Source organism: Bacillus rossius, chromosome 13, assembly GCF_032445375.1.
Source record: "Bacillus rossius redtenbacheri isolate Brsri chromosome 13, Brsri_v3, whole genome shotgun sequence".
In the NCBI taxonomy this organism is placed as follows: Eukaryota; Metazoa; Arthropoda; class Insecta; order Phasmatodea; family Bacillidae; genus Bacillus; species Bacillus rossius.
Window position 1 is genome coordinate 40,822,277 of NC_086340.1, and position 25,561 is coordinate 40,847,837.

At 40.9% G+C, this 25,561-nt stretch overlaps 1 protein-coding gene across 1 annotated transcript in view; it reads right to left on the reverse strand.

Moving 5' to 3' along the window:
• Nucleotides 1-432: 432 nt before the first annotated feature.
• LOC134538475 (serine/threonine-protein phosphatase 6 regulatory ankyrin repeat subunit A-like) overlaps nucleotides 433-25,561 on the reverse strand; it is a 210,704-nt gene continuing 185,575 nt past the window's right edge. The window contains 9 exon segments of the mRNA XM_063379807.1: nucleotides 433-1,923; nucleotides 3,696-3,821; nucleotides 4,892-5,117; nucleotides 9,298-9,416; nucleotides 10,031-10,482; nucleotides 11,875-12,116; nucleotides 15,947-16,153; nucleotides 17,471-17,602; nucleotides 18,844-19,050. Of these exon segments, the coding sequence (XP_063235877.1) occupies nucleotides 1,697-1,923; nucleotides 3,696-3,821; nucleotides 4,892-5,117; nucleotides 9,298-9,416; nucleotides 10,031-10,482; nucleotides 11,875-12,116; nucleotides 15,947-16,153; nucleotides 17,471-17,602; nucleotides 18,844-19,050 (1,938 nt within the window). The 3' untranslated portion in view covers nucleotides 433-1,696.

Genomic DNA, 25,561 nt, shown 5'->3' on the forward strand with positions numbered 1-25,561 from the left:
ACAGACAACAAACATTCACTTTAATGCTATATGTACTTCGAAAAATGTTTTGTTAATGTTTCTAAACATGCAATGGAAATAATTCACCGTAAAGATTTTATGGAAAAATTACCATACAAACACACAATCTCTTGTACTTTTGTTTAGGTAAAAGTAAGATGCACAGCAAATGTACTTACCATATTTGTATGGTAAATATCCTATGCAGAACAGTGATAAAGGTTACTAATGTCCATTGAATGTTTAGGAACGTTACCTAAAATATTCTAATGCACTACAAAGGGCCTAAATTAAATTAATGTAGTATTCAAAAACCATTTAAAAAAATCTTTTAAAATCAGATTTGTGTGTAACAAAAACACAAAATTACCATGAGAATGAAATACTGGTATGTAAAAACAGCTTTTTATAAAGAAAGATTTTAAGCAACAATAATAAAATTCCAGATATTGTAAGGAATAAAAGATATCTTTTAATGGTCCTCACACCATTTTTTTAAACTGATGAAAAATTTTAAAGCATTAAGTTACTGATCAATAAAATTGGTCAAATTTGTACAGATTATTTAGGGCTACCATACTCGTATCATGACCAGATATATAAATAATAAAAGTAGTCATTTTAATAATGATTAAACAGAAAAGAAGATATCATTAACTGCTTTCACCTCATAATCATTAATAATTTTTTCCATTTTATAAAAAATTAACCAATCTAAAATGACATAGCGAGCTGCCCAATGCTTTGAAAACTTTTGCTATTATGTTTTGTAATTTTTGCAAACTTAATTGAAATATGACAACTGTCGAAATCAAATTAAAATAAATTTTCATTTTATACACATACATACATAAATATATTTTTGTAACATACATCCTGTTTTACTTAAAACAGAAAAATGTACATTACCTAGGCTTTTATAAAAATTACTATACATTTTGTACTTTTCAAAATAAATAATATTGGTGTAAACATTTTTCAATATTTGCTAATTAGTACATTTTTTACACAGCTTCAACATATAAAATTTTGCAGCACCACTTAGGGCACAGTCTAAAACCACGTAATTTTCAGAAAAATTGCTTTTTTTGAAAATGACACAATATAATGAGTCAGCAGTGAAATGTACGATTTTCTAAACGACACTGGCGGCTATATTATTCGCACCATCTTCTCCGAAGTACTCGCCGTAGGCCTATAAAAATATCAGTTTTATTTTTTAAATTTGAAACTAATTTAAATACAAATATCAATTTTGAACATATACTCACTTGGAATATAAAGAGAAGGGGAGTGGAGTTGGAGGAGGAATTTTTTTTTTAACAAATATTTGTTTAGTTTTTTAAGTCAATGATTTTAAAATACTTTAGTTTTAAATAAAACTGTAAATGAGAATTTTTTTTAGAATTTTTAGGAATTGTTTTTGCAGTGCTTACAAACTTATCGAAACATTCTCTGAATACAGATTGTCCTCCAGACTGACGTAAGCAGTCCTGCTGTTCACTCAATAATGTCTTGAAACTGGGATTTACAAATTAATTTTGTGCATGAATTACTCTTAACCCCAATTTTCATTGTTACAGCTTCACTGCACTTGGAATAGAAAAGCGTAAGTGAATACAAATGATGTTCGGAATGCCGGACGCCGGCTCCTCTCCGGGGAAGCCGAGCGGAAGCTCTGTGGGGACGCGTGCCTTCACGCGACGACGTTGTTGTTGTTGTTGTTGTGGTGCTCGCTCTCGCTGCCCGTCTCGTCCGTGGGCGAGTTGGTGTCGTGGCTGCGCTCGTCCAGCGTGCCCATGAGCGCGCGGTACTTCTTGCCGATCACCTCCCAGTCCGTGACGTTCTCGATGCGCTGCAGGTTGCTGAAGCTGATCTGCGAGCCGAGCGGGCTCAGGTGCACCACGCCCAGCCCCACCGAGTCTGCGGAGAACACACAGTCGGGCCCTCGTCTCGTGCACGGACTCCTGGCACGAGCCACACTGGTCCGGTCCCGAGAGGTTTCAAGCGAAACTCCTTCGGGCGCGACGGGAGTCAAATTTCAAGGCCGAATTTCAGTGCAACGTGTTCGTGAAACATTGTTGTCCGACGCTAAAAGGACGGAAAGAGGTTGCGGACGGTGCAGAGAACTGTTCCCTCGAGCGGGCTCCACGTGGCTTAGTGCTGCAGGGATAGGGACCCGCCTGCGCCTGACGCCACCCCAAGTTTAGGGAGTATCTGGGCAGAGGGCAACACTACGGGGTTTGAGCTTATTTTGAAGTGACTAATAATTTAGTTAATTCATGTTGACGACACCTGGCTCTCTGACCCCTGTTGCTAGTGATTCCCTGTCGTGACGAGAGCGCCGGCCAGCCTAGAACTCAGGGAGTGAACAGGTTCTCACCTTGTGGCTTACAACAGGGGGCCAGGACAACAGCGACCCCTCGAGCTGTCGGCCGCTCGAGACGCCATTTAGGATGGATGTATGTCCGTAGTTCGGTCTACGTCGTAATGGCGAACCACTCACGAATCTCTAGCAACGAAGCGCGGAGCAGTGCTCAGACGCGTCCGTCGCGGATGAGAGGCGAGCTACGACTGACTCCCACGCACCGGCGCACGGGGAATGGGAAGCAGGGGAGGGGGGCGTGGGAGACAGTACGCGGTCCGGGTCAGATTGCACTGTCATTCGTCACACCAGCCGCCGCGCTCGGGTGCGCTCACCGCTCGAAGCACCACTCAAAGCACTTTGTTACACTCATGCCCGGACCAGACGGCTATGGGTAACAGCGGGCCTAGGAACCAGGATAGAAATGACAGCTGTCGTCAATGTTTATTTATAAAATTGAGTTCTATCTCCCTTACTCTTTCTCTCTGCCATTTTACCCCCTATGATATACTTACAAGTCGAGGTTTGAATTGCCAAAGAAATTTCACTTCTATCACGTGTACAGAGTTACATGAGCTTTTTTTTTTTAGTGGCTGGGTTTACCCTGATAGGATGGAACAGAATTCACACAAAACAGAACTTTTAACAGAATTCACAGGAAATATTACAAGAAGTGATTTACCGATGTAATGATTTCTAACCGAAACTTAAAAAAACGATAATCTTGGAAAAGTACTATTTCATTTATTCAGGTGGCACCCGTCTTTTCTATTTACGTGTTTGTAGTGTTGTAGGCTATACTTGAATGTTGTATTTGTTATTAGTCAAAGGCATTGTGTGTATAGTGCTATGCATAAAGTTTATGCTGTAAAATACTTTTTTCCACTGACCAAAAATCTTTTTAGTTAAAGAGTGTAACTAAGGTACTTAAGATGTTATTAAGCTACTTAATGTGTACAAACACCAAATTTTTGGAGAATCAATTTAGTATCGGTTTTAGGATATGTTAAAAAAAATGTACTGGTGATTGAATGAATATGAGTTTTATCCGTATGTTTGATTTAATTGTGGTATTTTAAAAATTATACATTACAATAATATGGAGTGAATGGCTTCAATACAACAGTCAGAAGTGTGTGTCATGAATGATAGAACTGTATGTTCTAGAGATTATAAAATCTCATAGCACCTAGTATGTCAAAGTCTCAAAGTTGTAAGTGTTTGATATTCCATCAATGCATTTAATTATTCTGTGTTGGTCAGCATTTGATGAATTTAAATAACTGTATGACAGGAAGGCGTGGAGACTGGTCACACACGCCGACGGTACCTTTAGGAGCGACCTGGCCCTTCTTGACCTTCTGCAGCCACTTGGCGCCCATCTTGGTGCGGGGGCTGACCCTGCTCTGGTGCATGCCCATCATGTGCACCAGGCTCGGTCGCTTCCGCTTCGTCACTGCAACACACGCCAGCGTCCGCCACTGCTCTCTCCCACCCACTGACACCCCACCGTGCAGGCCTTCAACACTTACTGTGGTTTTCCTTTTGATTTAACGATTTAAAACATTTGCCATTGCTAGTTTTCACTGTACGTCACAGAGGAACCACAGGAATGGACAAGAAATATCAATACACAGACATAAAAAAAAAACCAATGTCAAATGTTAGATGCACAGACAGCACAGAGAAATTCAGTGGAATGAATTAGTCGGAAAAACGGTCACGGCACGGATGAACACGGCGGGCCGACATGACGAGACGGTTGCAACAAGAACAGTAGATATGGACAAAACAGCAACACACACGGGTGAATGCAAAGATTAAACTACCGTATTTAATCGCATAATGTCCGCACATTTCTTTTTAAATACTTTAAATGGAACCGCATAAAGTCCACGCCAGACAAAGCAACCTTGGCCACCCCTGAAAGGCACAGTAACGGGATGGAAATTTACCGACGCTGTCAACAATGCTTTGACTGTATAGGCTGGCTGCGTCTTCTGAACGTAAGAGCGCACACGCGAGTGAGAGAAGAGAAAAAAAATGAGTGGCGTCGTCCACTAATCGCCGGCACCCAATTATCTCGACACCTGTCACATTTCTCACGTCTGCTGCGGAGGGTCGCCAGTCACCAGCGCTCTGCGAAGTAGTGTGCCGCCGTTGTTAATATTTTTCAACTGGGCCGAGGGAAGGGTGCCAATTTTACGAAGCAGCGATTTTACTAATGCAATCCGCGGCACCGTGAGCATACGTAAAATCAGGCTACTAGTATACTAATTATGAGAGAACAATTTTTTTTTACTCTACACAAAACATGTAAAATTTTGAGGAAAAAAATTTTTTTTCCGGACTTCACCTCATAATGTCCGCACCCCATTTTTTTTTGTCAAAAATGTAGCCAAATTACTGCGGACATTATGCGAGTAAATACGGTAAATAAATGACATTGTCTGATCTTGGATTTCTCGTCCGCCCTTGTGGTTCCTCTCCGAGCCGGAGCAGACGGGAGCAGGGCGCCGGACTCACTGCGCTTGCGGCACATGCTGAGCAGCAGGACGAGCCAGGAGGTGACCAGGTTGAGCGGCGAGGGCGTGGTCGTGGTGCGGTGCATGTTGCGGATCAGCTTGGCCAGGCCGTACTTCCACTCGATGTCGGACTGCGCCTGGATGCGCTGGTACGTGTCCGACATCATGGCGATCAGCAGGTTGATCAGCACCACCACCGACACCAGCATGTAGATCATGAACACCGCCTGGCGACACACGCGCGGAGTCCACTCTCGTACCTCCACCGCGGTGCCTCCGATCCAAGTGCGTACACGTTTCCAAAGTCAGAAATAAAATAAGTCCGCACTCTCTCAAACCCTCTCATACCTCCAATACAGTGCCTCGAATCCAAGTGCATACACGTATCCAAAGTCAGAAATAAAATAAGTCCGCTCTCTCTCAAACCTTCTCATACCTCCAATACAGTGCCTCGAATCCAAGTGCATACATGTTCCCAAGTCAGAAATAAAATAAGTCCACTCTCTCTCAAACCCTTTCATACCTCCACTACAGTGCCTCGAATCCAAGTGCATACGTGTTCCCAAAGTCAGAAATAAAATAAGTCCACTCTCTCTCAAACCCTTTTATACCTCCACTACAGTGCCTCGAATCCAAGTGCATACGTGTTCCCAAAGTCAGAAATAAAATAAGTCCACTCTCTCTCAAACCCACTCATACCTCCACTACAATGCCTCGAATCCAAGTGCATACGTGTTCCCAAAGTCAGAAATAAAATAAGTCCACTCTCTCTCAAACCCTCTCATACCTCCAATACAATGCCTCGAATCCAAGTGCATACGTGTTACCAAAGTCAGAAATAAAATAAGTCCACTCTCTCTCAAACCCACTCATACCTCCACTACAATGCCTCGAATCCAAGTGCATACGTGTTCCCAAAGTCAGAAATAAAATAAGTCCACTCTCTCTCAAACCCTCTTATACCTCCAATACAGTGCCTCGAATCCAAGTGCATACATGTTCCCAAGTCAGAAATAAAATAAGTCCACTCTCTCTCAAACCCTTTCATACCTCCAATACAGTGCCTCGAATACAAGTGCATACATGTTCCCAAGTCAGAAATAAAATAAGTCCACTCTCTCTCAAACCCTTTCATACCTCCACTACAGTGCCTCGAATCCAAGTGCATACGTGTTCCCAAAGTCAGAAATAAAATAAGTCCGCTCTCTCTCAAACCCTCTCATACCTCCAATACAGTGCCTCGAATCCAAGTGCATACGTGTTCCCAAAGTCAGAAATAAAATAAGTCCACTCTCTCTCAAACCCACTCATACCTCCACTACAATGCCTCGAATCCAAGTGCATACGTGTTCCCAAAGTCAGAAATAAAATAAGTCCACTCTCTCTCAAACCCTCTCATACCTCCAATACAATGCCTCGAATCCAAGTGCATACGTGTTACCAAAGTCAGAAATAAAATAAGTCCACTCTCTCTCAAACCCACTCATACCTCCACTACAATGCCTCGAATCCAAGTGCATACGTGTTCCCAAAGTCAGAAATAAAATAAGTCCACTCTCTCTCAAACCCTCTCATACCTCCAATACAGTGCCTCGAATCCAAGTGCATACATGTTCCCAAGTCAGAAATAAAATAAGTCCACTCTCTCTCAAACCCTTTCATACCTCCAATACAGTGCCTCGAATACAAGTGCATACATGTTCCCAAGTCAGAAATAAAATAAGTCCACTCTCTCTCAAACCCTCTCATACCTCCACTACAGTGCCTCGAATCCAAGTGCATACACATATCCAAAGTCAGAAATAAAATAAGTCCGCTCTCTCTCAAACCCTCTCATACCTCCAATACAGTGCCTCGAATCCAAGTGCATACATGTTCCCAAGTCAGAAATAAAATAAGTCCACTCTCTCTCAAACCCTTTCATACCTCCACTACAGTGCCTCGAATCCAAGTGCATACGTGTTCCCTAAGTCAGAAATAAAATAAGTCCACTCTCTCTCAAACCCTCTCATACCTCCAATACAGTGCCTCGAATCCAAGTGCATACATGTTCCCAAGTCAGAAATAAAATAAGTCCACTCTCTCTCAAACCCTTTCATACCTCCACTACAGTGCCTCGAATCCAAGTGCATACGTGTTCCCTAAGTCAGAAATAAAATAAGTCCGCTCTCTCTCAAACCCTCTCATACCTCCAATACAGTGCCTCGAATCCAAGTGCATACATGTTCCCAAGTCAGAAATAAAATAAGTCCACTCTCTCTCAAACCCACTCATACCTCCACTACAATGCCTCGAATCCAAGTGCATACGTGTTCCCTAAGTCAGAAATAAAATAAGTCCACTCTCTCTCAAACCCTCTCATACCTCCAATACAGTGCCTCGAATCCAAGTGCATACATGTTCCCAAGTCAGAAATAAAATAAGTCCACTCTCTCTCAAACCCTTTCATACCTCCACTACAGTGCCTCGAATCCAAGTGCATACGTGTTCCCAAAGTTAGAAATAAAATAAGTCCGCTCTCTCTCAAACCCTCTCATACCTCCACTACAGTGCCTCGAATCCAAGTGCATACTTGTTCCCAAGTCAGAAATAAATTAAGTCCACTCTCTCTCAAACCCTTTCATACCTCCACTACAGTGCCTCGAATCCAAGTGCATACGTGTTCCCAAAGTCAGAAATAAAATAAGTCCGCTCTCTCTCAAACCCTCTCATACCTCCAATACAGTGCCTCGAATCCAAGTGCATACATGTTCCCAAGTCAGAAATAAAATAAGTCCACTCTCTCTCAAACCCTCTCATACCTCCACTACAGTGCCTCGAATCCAAGTGCATACACGTATCCAAAGTCAGAAATAAAATAAGTCCGCTCTCTCTCAAACCCTCTCATACCTCCAATACAGTGCCTCGAATCCAAGTGCATACACGTATCCAAAGTCAGAAATAAAATAAGTCCGCTCTCTCTCAAACCCTCTCATACCTCCAATACAGTGCCTCGAATCCAAGTGCATACATGTTCCCAAGTCAGAAATAAAATAAGTCCACTCTCTCTCAAACCCTTTCATACCTCCACTACAGTGCCTCGAATCCAAGTGCATACGTGTTCCCAAAGTCAGAAATAAAATAAGTCCACTCTCTCTCAAACCCTTTCATACCTCCACTACAGTGCCTCGAATCCAAGTGCATACGTGTTCCCAAAGTCAGAAATAAAATAAGTCCACTCTCTCTCAAACCCACTCATACCTCCACTACAATGCCTCGAATCCAAGTGCATACGTGTTCCCAAAGTCAGAAATAAAATAAGTCCACTCTCTCTCAAACCCTCTCATACCTCCAATACAATGCCTCGAATCCAAGTGCATACGTGTTACCAAAGTCAGAAATAAAATAAGTCCACTCTCTCTCAAACCCACTCATACCTCCACTACAATGCCTCGAATCCAAGTGCATACGTGTTCCCAAAGTCAGAAATAAAATAAGTCCACTCTCTCTCAAACCCTCTCATACCTCCAATACAGTGCCTCGAATCCAAGTGCATACATGTTCCCAAGTCAGAAATAAAATAAGTCCACTCTCTCTCAAACCCTTTCATACCTCCAATACAGTGCCTCGAATACAAGTGCATACATGTTCCCAAGTCAGAAATAAAATAAGTCCACTCTCTCTCAAACCCTCTCATACCTCCACTACAGTGCCTCAAATCCAAGTGCATACATGTTTCCAAAGTCAGAAATAAAATAAACTAGGGCTGTTTCAATACCCCCTTTAATGATGCCGATACCAAAGACAAGATGTGGTTTTTTATTTTTAGTCCAATTTTGTTTTTATTTGTATAAAAGCTGTTTTTAATACTCCACCGAAATAGTGGTAAAATTTATATGCTGCATTTTTACGATAAAAAATAATAATTTGTAATAAATTGGTCTGAAAGAGACACATTCAGAACCATAAAAATAATTTAGCAAGAATTTGTAGTTTAAAAGTAATTGAATAAGAGATGCGCAATAAATCAAATTAAATTAGTTTTTCTGATCAATGCACTTTGGTACAATTGTTCTTTGTTTGGAAATTACACTCCTTGAGTTTCAAACATTAAACATTTTTATGATTTGAATTTTGTTTTGTTTAAATGCTACTTAATTCCTTGATATGACGTACATTTCGTTGCTATTTTGGTATTTCTTTGGTATTTCATCATTATTCTGAGTACTTGTTGCAAGAATATATTCCGCCATTGTCTAATCAGGTTTCACTGTAATGGTGAAACATTTGAATTGAAACTTGTGTGTTGTTGACATCTCTGATAATTTTTACAAATGGTTATATCTTATATGTTTGTCAAGTACAGCTGACTTGTTTGATCACAGTGTTCTTTTATTTTATTTTTATTTCACTCATAAAAAATATTACCTTAAATAAATACGTGGTCCACGCTGGCTGTTTGGTTTCTTTTTGAAGATGAGTTGGTGTGGTCATCCCAAACACAGCAAAGAACAGCAGCTCGAAAGATTCCAGTGGGCTGATTCGAACTACAATGAAAAAGTAAACAGAAATAGAAAAAATATCCAAAAGCAATGTTGGGTAAAAAAAAATAGTGCCACATTATCACTGATCTGAAAACCAACTGTGTATTAATTAATGTAGACCTTTACTACTAACCCGATTTTGATGAGATTTGGAATGGTATTAGCTTATATATTGGATTAATAAAACATAAGGTACTTTTCACTCTGTAAATATGCACAGTTATTGAAGAAATTGCCATTAAAATCAATTTACAAAAAAAAAAAAGTGTTGGGGTAGGTCGCAATAGCAAGCATGTTTAAAGTTTTAAAAAAAAAATTTCTAGTAAATAATTTTTTTAGTTTAAATTATTAGTTTTAAATTATTTTTTTTGTTTAATGCATTAGGTTTCAATTTATTTTGTTTCTTTGGGTTGTATTTAGTTTCCATTTGTTTCGTTTCAGATTATTTTGATTGTTTCACTTTGATACGTTGAGTTAGGTAACTTTTTTGAATACATTTCAGTTTCTTTTCTTTGATTTATTTTGTTACAATTCAAACATTTGATTCAATGAAATTTGATTAAATTAAAACAATTGTGAACGTTTAACTGGAAGGAGGTGGTAGCGAAGCGAGTCACCTTCGCCGAAGAGGCCCGTGTACTGGTGCGGCTTGGCGTTCTTCCGGATCTCGCGCGGGGTCTGGTTCATGAAGGGCTGGTTCAGCGCCACGATGTTCATGGAGAAGCCGAACACGAAGATGGCGAGCACGGCGAGGAAGCGCGCCAGGTCCTTCATGAGGTCGCCGATGATGATGGCCCAGGGGCCGAACAGGTGGTGGAAGGAGAGGAAGTCGAGGATCTGCACGCAGGAGAAGAGGAAGGAGATGGCGAACAGCTGGTTGCGCAGGTACATGAGCGTGGGCCAGTACTGGCGGCCGACGGCCACGTAGCCCAGCACGTGCAGCGCCACCCCGAACATGCCGAACAGCAGGACGGCCAGCTTGATCCAGCCCAGGCCGCTCTTGTCGCTCGGGTTGGTCAGCTCGAAGAGCAGCAGGCCGGACAGCCACACCAGCAGCACCCACTCGTACCTGCGGGCGGGCGAGCGGCTGTACTCGAGCTCCGGTCCGGTACCGACATTCTCAAAGAGCATCTGTTCCCGCCATTACGGCATTTTCATTTTTATTTATTTATTTATTTATTTATTAATTTATTTATTAATTAATGTTGTAACATGCCCACCAACAGCCGAGGGCTTTAGCGGTGGGCCCGACACGTATATGCAAGGACAACATATAAACAATACAAACAAAATACAAACAAACAAATAAAGTTTAAAATATAACTATTAAAAAATAAACATCAAAATATAAAAAACGCATAAAAAGAAATACAAAACATAGACATTATAATGATTTTACTAATTGCAGGCTTATGTAAAAAAAAAAAACATTATATAGCTACACTTTTACAGATTAATATTAATATTATCAATTTTATTGAAAATAGAAATGAGTCGAAAAATTATATCATTAATTATGCAATAAGTTTAATTTGAAATTATTTTTCAACTCATTCATAAGCTTTTACAACTTGTTACAGCCTTTAACAAGCAAAGATCCACAAACATCATAAATGTTAAGATGATCCATAAAAAAAAGACATCAATAAAAAGTTCTGTAAAACATAACATGCAAGATACTTTTAAAAAAATTTTGATGGCGGGGACTAATATAACTAAACAATTTTTTTTAATTGCTGAAACACCCCCAAAAATTAAGATAATTTCTTGGATAAAATATTTTCTAATAAAGCTCTGCACACTACAGTGAAAGGTCTTAATCCGACATTCTATGCTTCGGCAGATTTTAGTTAGCTGATTAAAGTTAGCTCAGAGAGTACTGTTACTGTCGTTTTTCATTAGGGCAATTCCAATACCATTTCCCGATACCCTGACACCACTACGATACTTCACTACAACCACTATCCCATATGCCACAATTAATGTTTACAATTACTGGCCACACTATATGAATACATTATTGAGAAACATAAATTTTTAATAAATATATATCTGAGATGTAATTTTTTTTTGAACAGCAAAAATTAAAAGCAAGTTCGTCACTTATTTGTTGGATAAACATCTTCATTTCTATTTACCTGTAGTTAAACTTTGCCTAAGTTATTATTTTTTATGATTTTCTTTTTAAAAATGTAGTTAACAAATAATTCAGTAAAAATATTATTAAAATACGGCAAGTGAATGTAGCAAGTATAAAAAAAAATATCAAAGTTCTGAGTATATATTTTCAGATACCTTAGCCGATACAATGGCCGATCAAGCATGGGGTATCGGAACCTCCCCAGTGTTCTGTATTCCATCAGGTTGCACTCGGCACTGCTGTTGAGACTACACCGGAATGAGCCGGGGGAAAGACCTGTCACTGCAGCGGGCGAGACGGACCGGCGCGCCGGAGACGTACCAGTAGGGCAGCAGCGAGCCACGCACCACCGGGTAGACGGGCGTGATGCCGGTGAGCATGAGGAACACCATGAGGTAGACGTGCGAGGTGAGGTAGGACATGAACTTGATGATGGGCACCTTGCTGTAGCGGTGGCCGAGCGGCAGGGTGAACACCACCCACACGGGCAGGCAGCAGATGAACGCGAAGAACAGGAGCATGGTCTGCCAGGCGGCCCAGTTGAGGCTGCCCCGCCACAGCTCCTGCCGAGCGAACACGTCGCAACTGTCACAGTAGTTAAGGTTGGAGATATTCAAATTATATTGACTTTTAAAGCTGCGTTTCACGTGTCAAGTTCTTTTTACTGCAGGCAATACAGGCCTCTTCCTTTTTTTGACGTGAACGCCAGCTGCACGCAGGAAAAATTGTCACGTTCCGCCTGAGCCGAGCGTGCAAGTTCCCGCCAACCACCGTGCGAGAAAATCTTCTTTAATATCAAAACGGGTTAAGGAGGGCTTTTTTAAATAATTGTCCGTGATTACATTTAAACAAATTATTAGAATTAAATTTGCAGAAACCGTAAATAATATTTGAAAACTAAAAAAGTATGCAACTTTTTATCAATGTTTTCTTATGATGTTATCCCGTAAAATTAAATTATCGTCCGTAAACCGACTATACAAACAACCCACTTTTTTTACTGCAGGCAACACACCTTTTCTATATTTTTCCACAGGCAATGTATTAATTTTCTTTTCATTACCGTTGTTCAGGAACATAGCCAGGGGGGAGTCAGAGGGGTCCGGTCCCTTCCCTTTCAGGATTTAAAAGACATACTAATAAAAAAATTACAACAAATTAGCTACTTAATTTTGCTGAGATTATTATTTTGGAAGGATGATTGATATCCTTAGTGGGCTACAATAATGTATTTCCTCCTCTTATAGCCTGAAATGCCTCATGCACAGATTAAGCAAGAATTGTATTTCCAAGTAGTCTATATTTAATGACACTTTGAACACGAATTACTGTAAGTATTTCTTTCAAACTAACTTGTCATGAGTGTTTCATGTATTAAATAACATTAATATAAATATTTATGACTTTTTTTAACAAAACCATCAAAAATTTTACTTAAGAATAAAGTATTAAAAATAATTAAATAAGAACCAAAGTATGAAATGTTCAGTTTTATTTTTCAAGCAAAATCATTGCTTACATTTCTATGTGTAAAGTTTGGCATTCTGAGATTTTAGCGTGATAATAAATTTTCCTTCAAAATTCAATTATAAAGAAATTTTTCTCATTAAAAAAATTATATAAGGGTTGTACTGGATCCCTTCCTTCACAAAATCCTGGCTACAGCCCTGCGTTGTTCGAGGGCTTTTCCTATATATTCCTGTATCTTTTGTCTCAAATTTCTCAACAGATAATTTACTACGTATTTTCTGATAGCATCAAAAATTTATAAATATGATCTCTTGCCTGACTTTTCACAGCTTCACCATAAAATTTATTTTATACCTGGTGAGAAAATTTGTCACCCAACAACAAGTGCAAGAAAGCTATCTGAATAAATTCACGCGATAATTCCTTGACAAATAACGACTACAAAAAACTGAAATAACTAACTCAGTGTGTAGACCAAGCATTAAATAGACATCAAAATGTTATTACAATTATATAATATGCATGTAAAAAAAAAAACTAAAAAAAACAAAACACACACACATATATATTAACTTGACATGAAGGATTGATAAACATAAACTTCACTGATTAGGAGAGGAAAACAAATTATTTTGGTTCAAGTATATATAAAAAAACAAGTAACATAGATGCCTGTTTTTTTTAAATGCATAGTTGACAGTAACCCACAACAGTTATCGGGGATATCGGGAAAGGAATTCGGCAAGAGTTTGCCGTAAGGGACCAGTTCAGAAAAGGTGTAAAATGATTTCTGTGATGGCCAAATGGATCCGTATCGTAACATAGGTAGTTTCGTTCTGCTCGCTTAAAAACCCATCAACAAAAAATATGATTGGGCATCCTCTTGTGTATTAGCTGACATTGTTTGAATAGATGTAGACAAAGTTATCACTAAATGCACTGTTTGGAATCCGTGATATTGAAAAATTTAAAAATATTACATATATTCATGTAATCTATATTTTTTAATGTAATTATTTTTATATATTTTAGGTTTTCTATTTTTATTTTTTTGTAAGATAAAAAATTGTAAAATATGTACTATTAATTCATGAGAGTTTGACTCTCGGATCAGTTTCAAAATGGGATCTGGTCCTAAAAAATAAACAAAAAAAAAACAGTGAAATTGGTCATCACTGATTTAGAGAAACAATGGAACTGTGAAATCAGGAAGATCTGACAAGGATTCAAACCTGGCTCCTCTGGAACGCGAGTCCAGTGTCTACTACTGCACAATCTCGCTCCGAAGAACGAGGGGGAGAAGAAAGGAAGTGGCATGTTTCCCTGTAAAAAATAAAAGAGGCGTGTTTTGATTGCAGGAAAAATAAAAGGAAGAGGTGTGTCACTGTGTCATGCCTGTAGAAAAAAAAAGAAAAGGTGTGTTGCCTGAAGTAAAAACAGGAAGAAGTCTGTCTTGCCTGCAGGAAAAAAGGAAGAGGCGTGTCTTGCCTGCAGGAAAATAAGGAAGAGGCGAGTCTTGCCTGCAGGAAAATAAGGAAGAGGCGAGTCTTGCCTGCAGGAAAATAAGGAAGAGGCGAGTCTTGCCTGCAGGAAAATAAGGAAGAGGCGTGTATTGCCTGCAGGAAAATAAGGAAGAGGCGTGTATTGCCTGCAGGAAAATAAGGAAGAGGCGAGTATTGCCTGCAGGAAATAAGGAAGAGGCGTGTCTTGCCTGCAGGAAAATAAGGAAGAGGCGTGTATTGCCTGCAGGAAAATAAGGAAGATGCGAGTCTTGCCTGCAGGAAAAAAAGGAAGAGGCGTGTCTTGCCTGCAGGAAAATAAGGAAGAGGCGTGTATTGCCTGCAGAAAAATAAGGAAGAGGCGAGTCTTGCCTGCAGAAAAATAAGGAAGAGGCGAGTCTTGCCTGCAGGAAAAAAAGGAAGAGGCGTGTCTTGCCTGCAGGAAAATAAGGAAGAGGCGTGTATTGCCTGCAGGAAAAAAGGAAGAAGCGTGTCTTGCCTGCAGGAAAATACGGAAGAGGCGTGTATTGCCTGCAGGAAAATAAGGAAGAGGCGAGTCTTGCCTGCAGGAAAATAAGGAAGAGTCGAGTCTTGCCTGCAGGAAAATAAGGAAGAGGCGTGTATTGCCTGCAGGAAAATAAGGAAGAGGCGAGTCTTGCCTGCAGGAAATAAGGAAGAGGCGTGTCTTGCCTGCAGGAAAATAAGGAAGAGGCGTGTATTGCCTGCAGGAAAATAAGGAAGATGCGAGTCTTGCCTGCAGGAAAAAAAGGAAGAGGCGTGTCTTGCCTGCAGGAAAATAAGGAAGAGGCGTGTATTGCCTGCAGAAAAATAAGGAAGAGGCGAGTCTTGCCTGCAGGAAAAAAAGGAAGAGGCGTGTCTTGCCTGCAGGAAAATAAGGAAGAGGCGTGTATTGCCTGCAGGAAAAAAGGAAGAGGCGTGTCTTGCCTGCAGGAAAATAAGGAAGAGGCGTGTATTGCCTGCAGGAAAATAAGGAAGAGGCGAGTCTTGCCTGCAGGAAAAAAAGGAAGAGGCGTGTCTTGCCTGCAGGAAAATAAGGAAGAGGCGTGTATTGCCTGCAGGAAAATAAGGAAGAGGCGAGTCTTGCCTGCAGGAAAATAAGGAAGAGGCGTGTATTGCCTGCAGGAAAAAAGGAAGAGGCGTGTCTTGCCTGCAGGAAAATAAGGAAGAGGCGTGTCTTGCCTGCAGGAAAATAAGGAAGACACGTGTCTTGCCTGCAGGAAAATAAGGATGAGGCGTGTCTTGCCTGCAGGAAAATAAGGAAGAGGCATGTCTTGCCTGCAGGAAAATAAGGAAGAGGTGTGTCTTGCCTGCAGGAAAATAAGGAAGAGGCGAATCTTGCCTGCAGGAAAATAAGGAAGAGGCGAATCTTGCCTGCAGGAAAATAAGGAAGAGGCGTGTCTTGCCTGCAGGTACCGTTGCACCACGGTGTGCGCGATGACCTCCTTCTGCTCGTTCTCGATGAGCACGTCCAGGAACTCGACGTTGCGGCGGTCGGTGGCGGTGAGGACGCGCCCTGCCGAGTCGGAGCCGGCCGCGAGAGCCAGCAGCTCCGTGGCCATCGCCTCGCACTGCTTGCCCGCGGCTATCAGGTCCTTGGCGCGCTCCTTCTCCTGCAACACGGCCGAGGAGCGTAACTACACACTCCCGGGCTACCTTTCCAACTTGAACATGTTGTATATGGCCAAGTTGGCGAGACTGTCGAGAAAATATAGGTTACGATGGCCGTGATATGTAAGAGTAAGTTAGATGTGTACTACTCCGAGACATTGTTACTGTGATTAGTGTACGTGCGATTAAGTGGCAATAATAAAAGTAATAGAGTACCAAGTGTCCTTAGTATTATTTAAGGAACTACAACAGAAGACACTTCCAAACACCCAGCGTGAAACCAATCCTGCACTATATTAAGATCACGTCTACACAATGAAGTGTAAACTGTATTTATATCCCGATATTCATAGGGAAAAAACAAAACAGTTTACCGTATGACACGGAAGTGGAGATGTATCACGTAAACTGAGACGGATCTCATGGAACAGAGTATCAACAACGGCACCGAAGCAGACACGGAGCCGTACCAGCTTGGCAATGCCTGGCTCTTCCGTGTACGATACTCTGTGCGACCAACAGAACCCTTTATATTTGGTTGCGGTGGTAGCCATGCAGTGTTCTATCATTACTTTAGGTTTATTTTAATTTTATATGTAAACCCTGACCGGGTTTTTTCTCATATCACATTTTTTATTCTCAATTAAATTAATTTTTGGGAGCCTCAAAACTCAATCTTATTGTGGTATCTGTTACGTTTCCGTGCATTGTGGAAGCGGCGGACGGAAAGTGAAATGTAACTATCGTGCAGATCCGTGTCCGTTTACGATTTGATGTTACCACGTCATTGTGGAACAGGGATAAGGGACGGGTTCGTAAATGACAAATCAAGAATATCAGATCAACCTATTTATTTCATAACCTCTTTTGGCTCCTATAATAGAGAAATGTGTACATAAATCTAACACAATTCACGATGACTATAAACACCGTGATTGTCTCGCAGGGCACCCTTCTGTCACCTGCCTGCCCGGGAAAACGTAGCTCTCTGCGCATGGCGGGGTTCAACCTGAGCCGCGCGCCGCCACGTGGAGCCCGCTCAAGGGAACAGTTCTCTGCTCCGTCCGCAACCTCTTTCCGTTCTTTCCGCATCAGAACCGTTTCACAACAGTGTTTCACGGAAACGCAATAAAATTTGGCCTGGAAATTTTACTCCCGTTATGCCCAAAGAAATATTTTACTTCGAAAATAGTTGATAAACTCTCGTCCCTATTAAAGAAACCATGGGAAAGAAAGGTAATTTTTAAAGACCTATGATAAGCTGCAGTCGTTATGAGATGATCGTAGCTAAAAAATTACGAACTTCCTGTGAGCCATACCTTGGTGGACAGGTTGATGAATATGTTGGAGAGCTTGGCCGCTGCGTCCACGGGCGCCGGCGACGCCAGCACGAAGTCCTCGATGGGCCGGTTGTTGTGGTTCTTGCTGCAGACCATCAGGTTGTACACGAACTGCAGGCAGACAACCTTACATCACACTCCATGCATGCACGCCTCCGTCAAAGTGTAGCCTGGATGCTGTGTGGTAGTGGATCTGTACATTTGAAAATAGAAAACATACACGCTTACGCTGGAATAACAAAACTCGAAAGCATGACAAGACTTTCTGACTGCAAAGACTATTTATATCCATTGTGTCAAAGGTGGGCTGTTACTGAAATGAGCATCAAAGTTTTGTTTTTGAATGATGGCTAGACTTTTGAATTTATAACACTATTGTTATAAGTGTGTCTTTAAAAGTTCTTTTTTAAATTTATCTGAGAAATATTTGGAAAAAAAACAAAATTATTCCGAATAAGTAATGTTAAATTTGAATCATACAAGATGATATAAAAAATGGTCGTTGTATGTTTGGCGCATTTATAAATGCAAGAAAACATACATATATATATATATAATGAAGCGTAGATAGCACGTCTAAAAGGTATACCTAAACTACGAAGAAGTGTGTTTTAAATACACATTTGTACAAGTAACCACTGAACATATTCACAGTCTGTTTCGCTTCAGGCAAGTTTGGATGTCAACTTTAAAGACAATCAGCGTAACAATGCTTGTGAGTTGCCATGATTCGTTTATCTGTAGTACAATTGTAATTGTGTGTCACATTTTTTTTAAAGGTTTTGGTGCCACGAAAATTAATGACTAAGCTGGAGAAATAACTTATTGATTTAATAAGTGTTTCACAATTACGTAATGGATAGACTGTGTACTGTGTAGTGTTATTGACTTGGCTTGTCACCTGCCATCTCGCTGGCTTGAGATCTTGCACCAGTTATCGTCAGGGTTGCCGGCCTTCATCGACTAACGCAACACCGACATGACGCTACAGCATGACATGACGCTACAGCATGACATGACGCTACAGCATGACATGGCGCTACAGCATGACATGACGCTACAGCATGACATGACGCTACAGCATGACATGACGCTACAGCATGACATGACGCTACAGCATGACATGACGCTACAGCATGACATGGCGCTACAGCATGACATGACACTACAGCATGACATGACGCTACAGCATGACATGACGCTACAGCATGACATGATGCTACAGCATGACATGGCGCTACAGCATGACATGACGCTACAGCATGACATGACGCTACAGCATGACATGATGCTACAGCATGACATGACGCTACAGCACGACATGACACTACAGGACCACATGATGGCATTACCCTGCGGTCCTCCATGAGACTGTAGGTGTCGTGCTCCTTGGTCATGAGGTACTTGAGGACGTCGTTGTGGCCTTCCGAGGCGGCGAACCAGATGGGCTGGCTCCCGAAGTTGGTTTCGGACTTGGGCGACGCCCCGGAGTCGACCAGCAGGCGGACCACGTCGAAGCAGCCCGCGCGGGACGCGCAGTGCAGGGGCGTCCAGCCATTCTGGGGACAGTCCGCCGTCCCGAGCAGGCTCTCGCGATCTCACATGTGCCGTGTTTACCCCAACATAGTGCTACAATGCGACCCCAAACCTTTTTGATTGTGTGTTCGTGTAAAGTATCAGATAAAAATCACAATTCAAACAAACAGAAATTAAGAATTTTTTTAAATTAGTAAATTTATATCATATTTACCAACAGCTTTTCAGGTGCCACTTTCCGTCAATAGACGTTTTTGAAACCGCAAGCAGTAGTTCATAAGCCATTCGTCAGAAAGCAGAGAATTTTGTGGTCACCTGGGACAGTGAAAGAGACGAGGAGTGCAGGGCCGCGTCTAGGGGGGGGAAAAAGGGGCATTTGCCCCAGGCCTCACATTCAAGGGGGCCTCAAATTTTATCAAAAAAATATATCATTATTTAAAGTGAATTCCCATTTTATATCTGGCGTAATAATAACTTGTCTTTAAATTTAGTTATGTACCTATTTATTTAGTTTTGTAAAGCATGATTCCACAATAAAACCACACCGTGCTGTAATTTGTATGGTTTTATTTATAACTACTGAGTAAGTCACCGACATCGACGCCGGTCCATGAACCTCCTCAAACACTAGAACCATGTGATTGTGATGGTAAGTTGCCTTTGACTTTACCACTTTCAAGCTCTGATAAAGTTAAAGAAAACACAAAAGTAACTAAAATAGATAATTGTAATCTCATTAACACAACTCCATAAATTACCATAACTTCTAGAAACTGTGCTAGGACTGAAAGAAGTGTAGTTTGATAGTGCAGTGTTAATAGAAGAAATCCAGAAAGATCCTGCTGCATGGCCTGGAAATATCACTGACGAAATGATTAGTTATTGTGTTGATAAGGGGCCGGACTTTTTTTAGTAATAATGATGGAGACTACACAGCTTCTGCTAGGCAACATCCAAATTGTACTCGTAAACTAACATCATCTGCATTTGTGAGAGTTCTTGAAAATGGAGAGCAACAGGAGAGAAAATGGTTATTGTACTCTAAATGTACGGGAAATATGTTTTGCTTTGCGTGCAAACTTTTCAGTAGGTACCTAATTGTAAACTATCAAAATTTGTAAATGTTTTTTCTAATTGGAAGAAAACAGAAGAAAAGTTGAGGGAGCATGAAAACAGTATTGAACACAAAGCATGTTCTTTAAAATGGGTTTCAAGAAAAAAATAAGAAAATGTCAAATTCATCACATTTAGATGCACAAGTGACTGAGACAAATTACTGGAAGAATGTTATTGTTAGAGTAGTGGCAGTTGTAAAATGTTTGTGCAGTCGTGATCTTCCTTTTCGTGGTATTAATCAGATGCTTGGATCACCTCGTAATGTTAATTACCTAGGAATTTCGGAACTCCTTGCTCAGTTTGATCCTTTTTTACAGGAACATTTAAGGATACATGGGAACAAAGGAAAAGGTCATGTATCGTATCTTTCTTCTGATATATGTAAAGAATTAATTGAGCTAATGGGCAACGATGTTTGGAAACTCATGCTAAATGAGATTAGAAAAGGGCAAATATTATTCACTGATAGTTGATTCTACACCTGATGTTACCCATACAGATCAATTATCTTTTGTATTTAGATACTGCCTTAACTGTAACATTTTGGAAAAGTTTTTGTGTTTCATTCCATTTTACAGCCACACAGGAAGAAATTTAAGTGAAGTTGTAACCTGTACTCTAAAAGACAACACCATTGATATCCAGGATTGCCGAGGTCAGAGCTATGATAATGCAGCCAACATGTCAGGAAAATACGAGCCTACAAGCGCACATTAAATCAATAAACAGCTCTGTGCTGTATGTTCCATGTGCAGCACATTCAGTAAACTTAGTAGGAAAAAAACAGCGTTGGTGAATATATTCATGCAACAAAACTGTTTCTGTGTTTAGAAAAGCTGTACTCATTTTTCGCTGCTTCCACTCACAGGTGATCAGTTCTTGAAAGAGTTATTTCGGAAAGCACAGGAAATAGCGGAAAGCCAAAAATCACTGTCAAGAGCTTGTCGGAAACAAGGTGGTCATGCAGAGAAGATGCATTGAAAACTCTCGTCATTCATTATGATGAGATTTTCTGTGCATTTAATGATATGTTCAACGACAAAAATGAAACGCAAGTCACAAGGATGGAAGCGAACTCCCTCATGCAGAAAATGCAATATTTAGAATTTGCTTTTATGGCCGTATTTTGGTACGACATTATGGAAATATTCGGTGCAGTAACCAAGCATCTACAGAAACCTGGACTCGATGTCATAACTGGTCATCAACTGATGAATTCTTTGAAAGATTTTGTTTCCGATTTGCGAAATAATTTTGATGAAATTGAAGTTAAAGCACCACAACTAAGCAACCATCTGTTACAAACTTTTGTAGATACTAGATCTTCCAAAAATAAAAAGTTTTTGGATGGAAAAGACGAACTTTCAACTGTTGTAACATCCCGCGAGAATGTCAGAATTTCCACATTTCTATGCATTGCTGATAAGCTCCGCATGGATCTGGAGAAGAGAGCTGCTTCCTACAAAGATATTGCCTCAACATTTGGGTTTCTTTGTAACTTAACTACAGCAAGTGAAGATGAACTCAAATCTAGTGCTACCGAGTTGGTCAGAAAATACAGAAAGGATCTGCAGCCTGTTATTACAAATTAATTATTACACTTATCATTTCTCAGAGAGCAACAAGTTGAAGACAGTGTTACATCATTCACTCCACAAAAGGTTTTGCAGCACTTATATAACAGTGATATAATTGATGTATTTCCAAATGTAGCAATAGCACTGCGCTTGTATTTGACACTACCAATCACAAACTGTGAAAGTGAAAGAACATTTTCAAAACTGTCAGTTCTGAAGAATCAATTCCGATCTACCATGTCACAAGAGAGATGAAACACGTTAGCGGTGATTTCTACAGAACATGATATTGTGAACAACATTTCATTTGATGGACTCATTAACTTGTTTGCTGCTGAAAAGGCAAGGAAGAAGTTTATTGCAAAGTGAGTTAATAAATATGTAATTTTGATTGGTCGGGATCTGCAACTCATAAAATTGTGTAAATATTTGAGAACGATTTAAGACTTTCGTAAATGAAGCAGAGAAATATTGAGGGTGGGGGTTGGCTATGAAATATTACTCCATTTCAACTAGAAAATTTGTTGTTATACATTATTTTGTTTTCCCTGCATAAATCTGTTTCATATTTCTGCATATAGAGGCTGCATTTCATTATGGTACTTCTTGTCCTTTTTTATGTTAGTTATTACATACATACACATCAATGCAAATATGAGTTTTTCATAACTGAAAATTATCACTACAATAAAAAAAAGGGGGGGGGGGGGGGGGCCTCCGAATATTGTTGCCCCAGGCCTCGCATTCTCATAAAACGGCCCTGGAGGAGTGGATGCCTTAACTTGCAGCCTCTGTGAATTGACTCCCCCCCCCCCCCCCCCTTCCTCCACTTCCCGGCATTACAAAGTGTTATTCTGTCTCATCTGTCACGCCGGCTCACAAGCGTGTTGTAATCAATCTCGGGACTGGTAAGAAAGGAGGCTCAGAGTTGGATATGGAGGATACAATAGATAGAATTTCATAAACTGAGAAATTAAATAATACTATAATTTTACATTATATTGTGTTTTGGTTGATAAAAATTTTGAACTAAATTTTTTATTTCTTTGATCCGTAAATATGACAATTTATTGTAAATTGATTTTTTAATTATTTTTGTGTTTAGTTTTCATACTAATTCACAGTTGACTTATATAAAGAAGACAGAAATTTTTAATTATTTAATGAAACAGATTCAATAAAAGCAAAAAAAAATCTTCAAATACATTTTGTGCAAGACTTACAAACACAGATGTTGCTTCAATTAGTGTGCATACTAATTGTAACCGCAGGTAAGTTATAGTGTACACTGATACAGCAGAAGTTAACCAGTTATTTTCCAAACATGTGGACTTTATATAGTATACATGCACTTCCTGTGTGTGATAATGTGATTATAATCTGTAAGAATGTTTGAAACATATTTTTTTATTAGGTAAGCACAATATTCTGCAAGTACGTTATGTTGTATTGAATTTTCCCAGTAGTATTCGGTTAGCTATGATTTTTGATATTCTGAATGTGCTCAGATCACAAACGAGTGTTTGTATTGTTATCAGTCAAATTCATAATAGATTACAGAATTAATAATACCAGGTTAAACGTCAATGCTACTGGCCACTTAAAGACATAAGATTAAATTTCTCTACAACACAAATTTATGTAACTTAATTTTGGGTAAAAATTCTTGAAAATTTCGAGAATTTCAACAGCTTAATAAAATTATCTAAATTTATTTCAGATAAATAATGTCAATAAGTAGCCACAAAAACTGACTTAAATGTAGTAAAGTTTCTGTACGTAATGCCATTTTGTTTGTTTTCCTTTTGTCAGTCCAAATGTTAAAAATAAGATTCGGATGATTAATATTTTTGGTTTCATGAAGCTACTTTTTTGAAATGTATTTAAGTACCTACAACATCGTTTCACTTTTTTATTTGCTAATAATATAAAGAAAGAGTGAGTGCTTTTAAAAGGTCACACATTTGATGTCAGCCGGGGCTACGCCCCATGAGCCTAGTCAGTCTCCGTTTCCTCAACATTCCTCTCCCCTTCCCCGGCATTTGTACCGCCATGTACGTAGTCGTGTGTTTGAATCGCGCGCCACGAACTACCACAAGAGGGCGCTTAGAAGCAGTGCGGCGATCCCTAAAATTGCTATGTTAATATTAATTGTAAGCCTTTTTGTTGTTTTCATCCATCTTCGCCCCAGTGCTGTGTAGTTTACTTGTGTTTCTTTAATTTAAATAAGTTACCTTAAATAACTATAGACGTTGCCCGGGCGGACCCGAACAGGCACGGACTTGGACGAGGATAGGAATGCTTTTATATGAATTATCATTAAATAAGTAAATAGTAACAAACTTTCCATTGTCAGTAATTTTTATATATTTTTAATGTTTATCTGTAATTTACTCAACTTTCGCCGGGGCACGGAGTCGTAGAATATAGTAACGGTAATTGTGTTGGCGCGAAGGGCGCCATGTTGCCACCTGCGAGCGATGAGCTCAGCCCAGTCCATCTTCATCACTGACCGAGAGCAGACGCGCCAGCACCCCGGGGACTTCAACCTTTGTTCTGCACTGACCAAGTAATTCTGTCTCGTTAAGTATTTCTGAATCTCTTTCGCTCGTCATCCTCGGGGCAGCTCTCGGCCAGCGGGCTGTTTAATTAATTAATTGTCCAGTCGAGTTTTTTCATCACCGTGTAATAAGTATACTTTGCAGCATGGCCACGTGTGTGGACCATGCCCTCACCTAAACCGATTCGTGCCTCAGGCTTTTTAACCGTGTAATGTGTAACGTGTAACGGGTGTGTAGAGAGACGTGTTAGTGAAATTAAATCTGGAGAATAAATATAAAGTGAGTACTTATTTAATCACGTGGTGAGTGAGTCTAGGAGTGTGGCGTGCCCGACGCCTAGAGCGGGCCAGGTCTGGGTAGCTAGGATAAAAAGGGCTGGTAACTCGTCCCCACTTGGGCTACGTCACGCCCTGAGTGAGAGACTCCGCCGGGTCCACGTGCCCTTCCACGTGGTGGCGCCCATAGTTAACATCTCAAAATCACCGGCAATGCGCGATCAGCCCTCAAATGGCGCCCAAGAGCGTGGGGCGAGTTACATCTTCCGCGAAAACCAGACCTGTACGAGCGTGTGAGATAGGCGGTTGTTACGCGGAGCGCGCGGAACTAAAGTTCGCGCTGGAACTATTGTTCGCGCGGAGCGCATAGCGGGACTCTGGCGCGCCGGCCACGTGACCAGCCGGGCGCGCGCTTCCAGGAATTCGCTGCGAGCAGCCAGGTGGCCGCATTCCTCGCGACAACAGCAGCCGGGCCAGGTCAGTGTGTGTGTGTACCGCCATCCGCGTCGCGTCGCGTAGCGAAGGGAAGAGGGGCAATCGACCGGCCTCACCACCACACGACCATGTCGGACAACCACGGACTTGACAAAAATCCGGGCGCGATTAAGGCAAGTGAGTTGTTTCAAAAGAATAGCTTATATTGTGTTATGTGCGCGCGACCGCGCCAGGTGAGCGGGACGGCGATTTCTTCGTGGACGGACACGTGCGTGTGCGTAGGACAGTATGAAGCGCAGCCGAACCACGAGCAGGCAGAACGGGCGGATCAGTTTGAGGCGGGACACGGGAAGTGCACGGATGCGGAGTGTGAGGGCAAGACGCGGGAGGGAGGCTGGTGCCGGAACTGTCGCGCGTTCAAGCACACGGCGTGTTTCGCGAAGTCCGAAATAATCTCCTTTCAAGACGGGTGGTACACGTGCCAGTGGTGCCACCACGTGAGAATAGCGGGCCCGTCAGGCCGCAGCCCGGTGAGAGACGCCGCCGACACACCACGGAGCAGGGTACCTC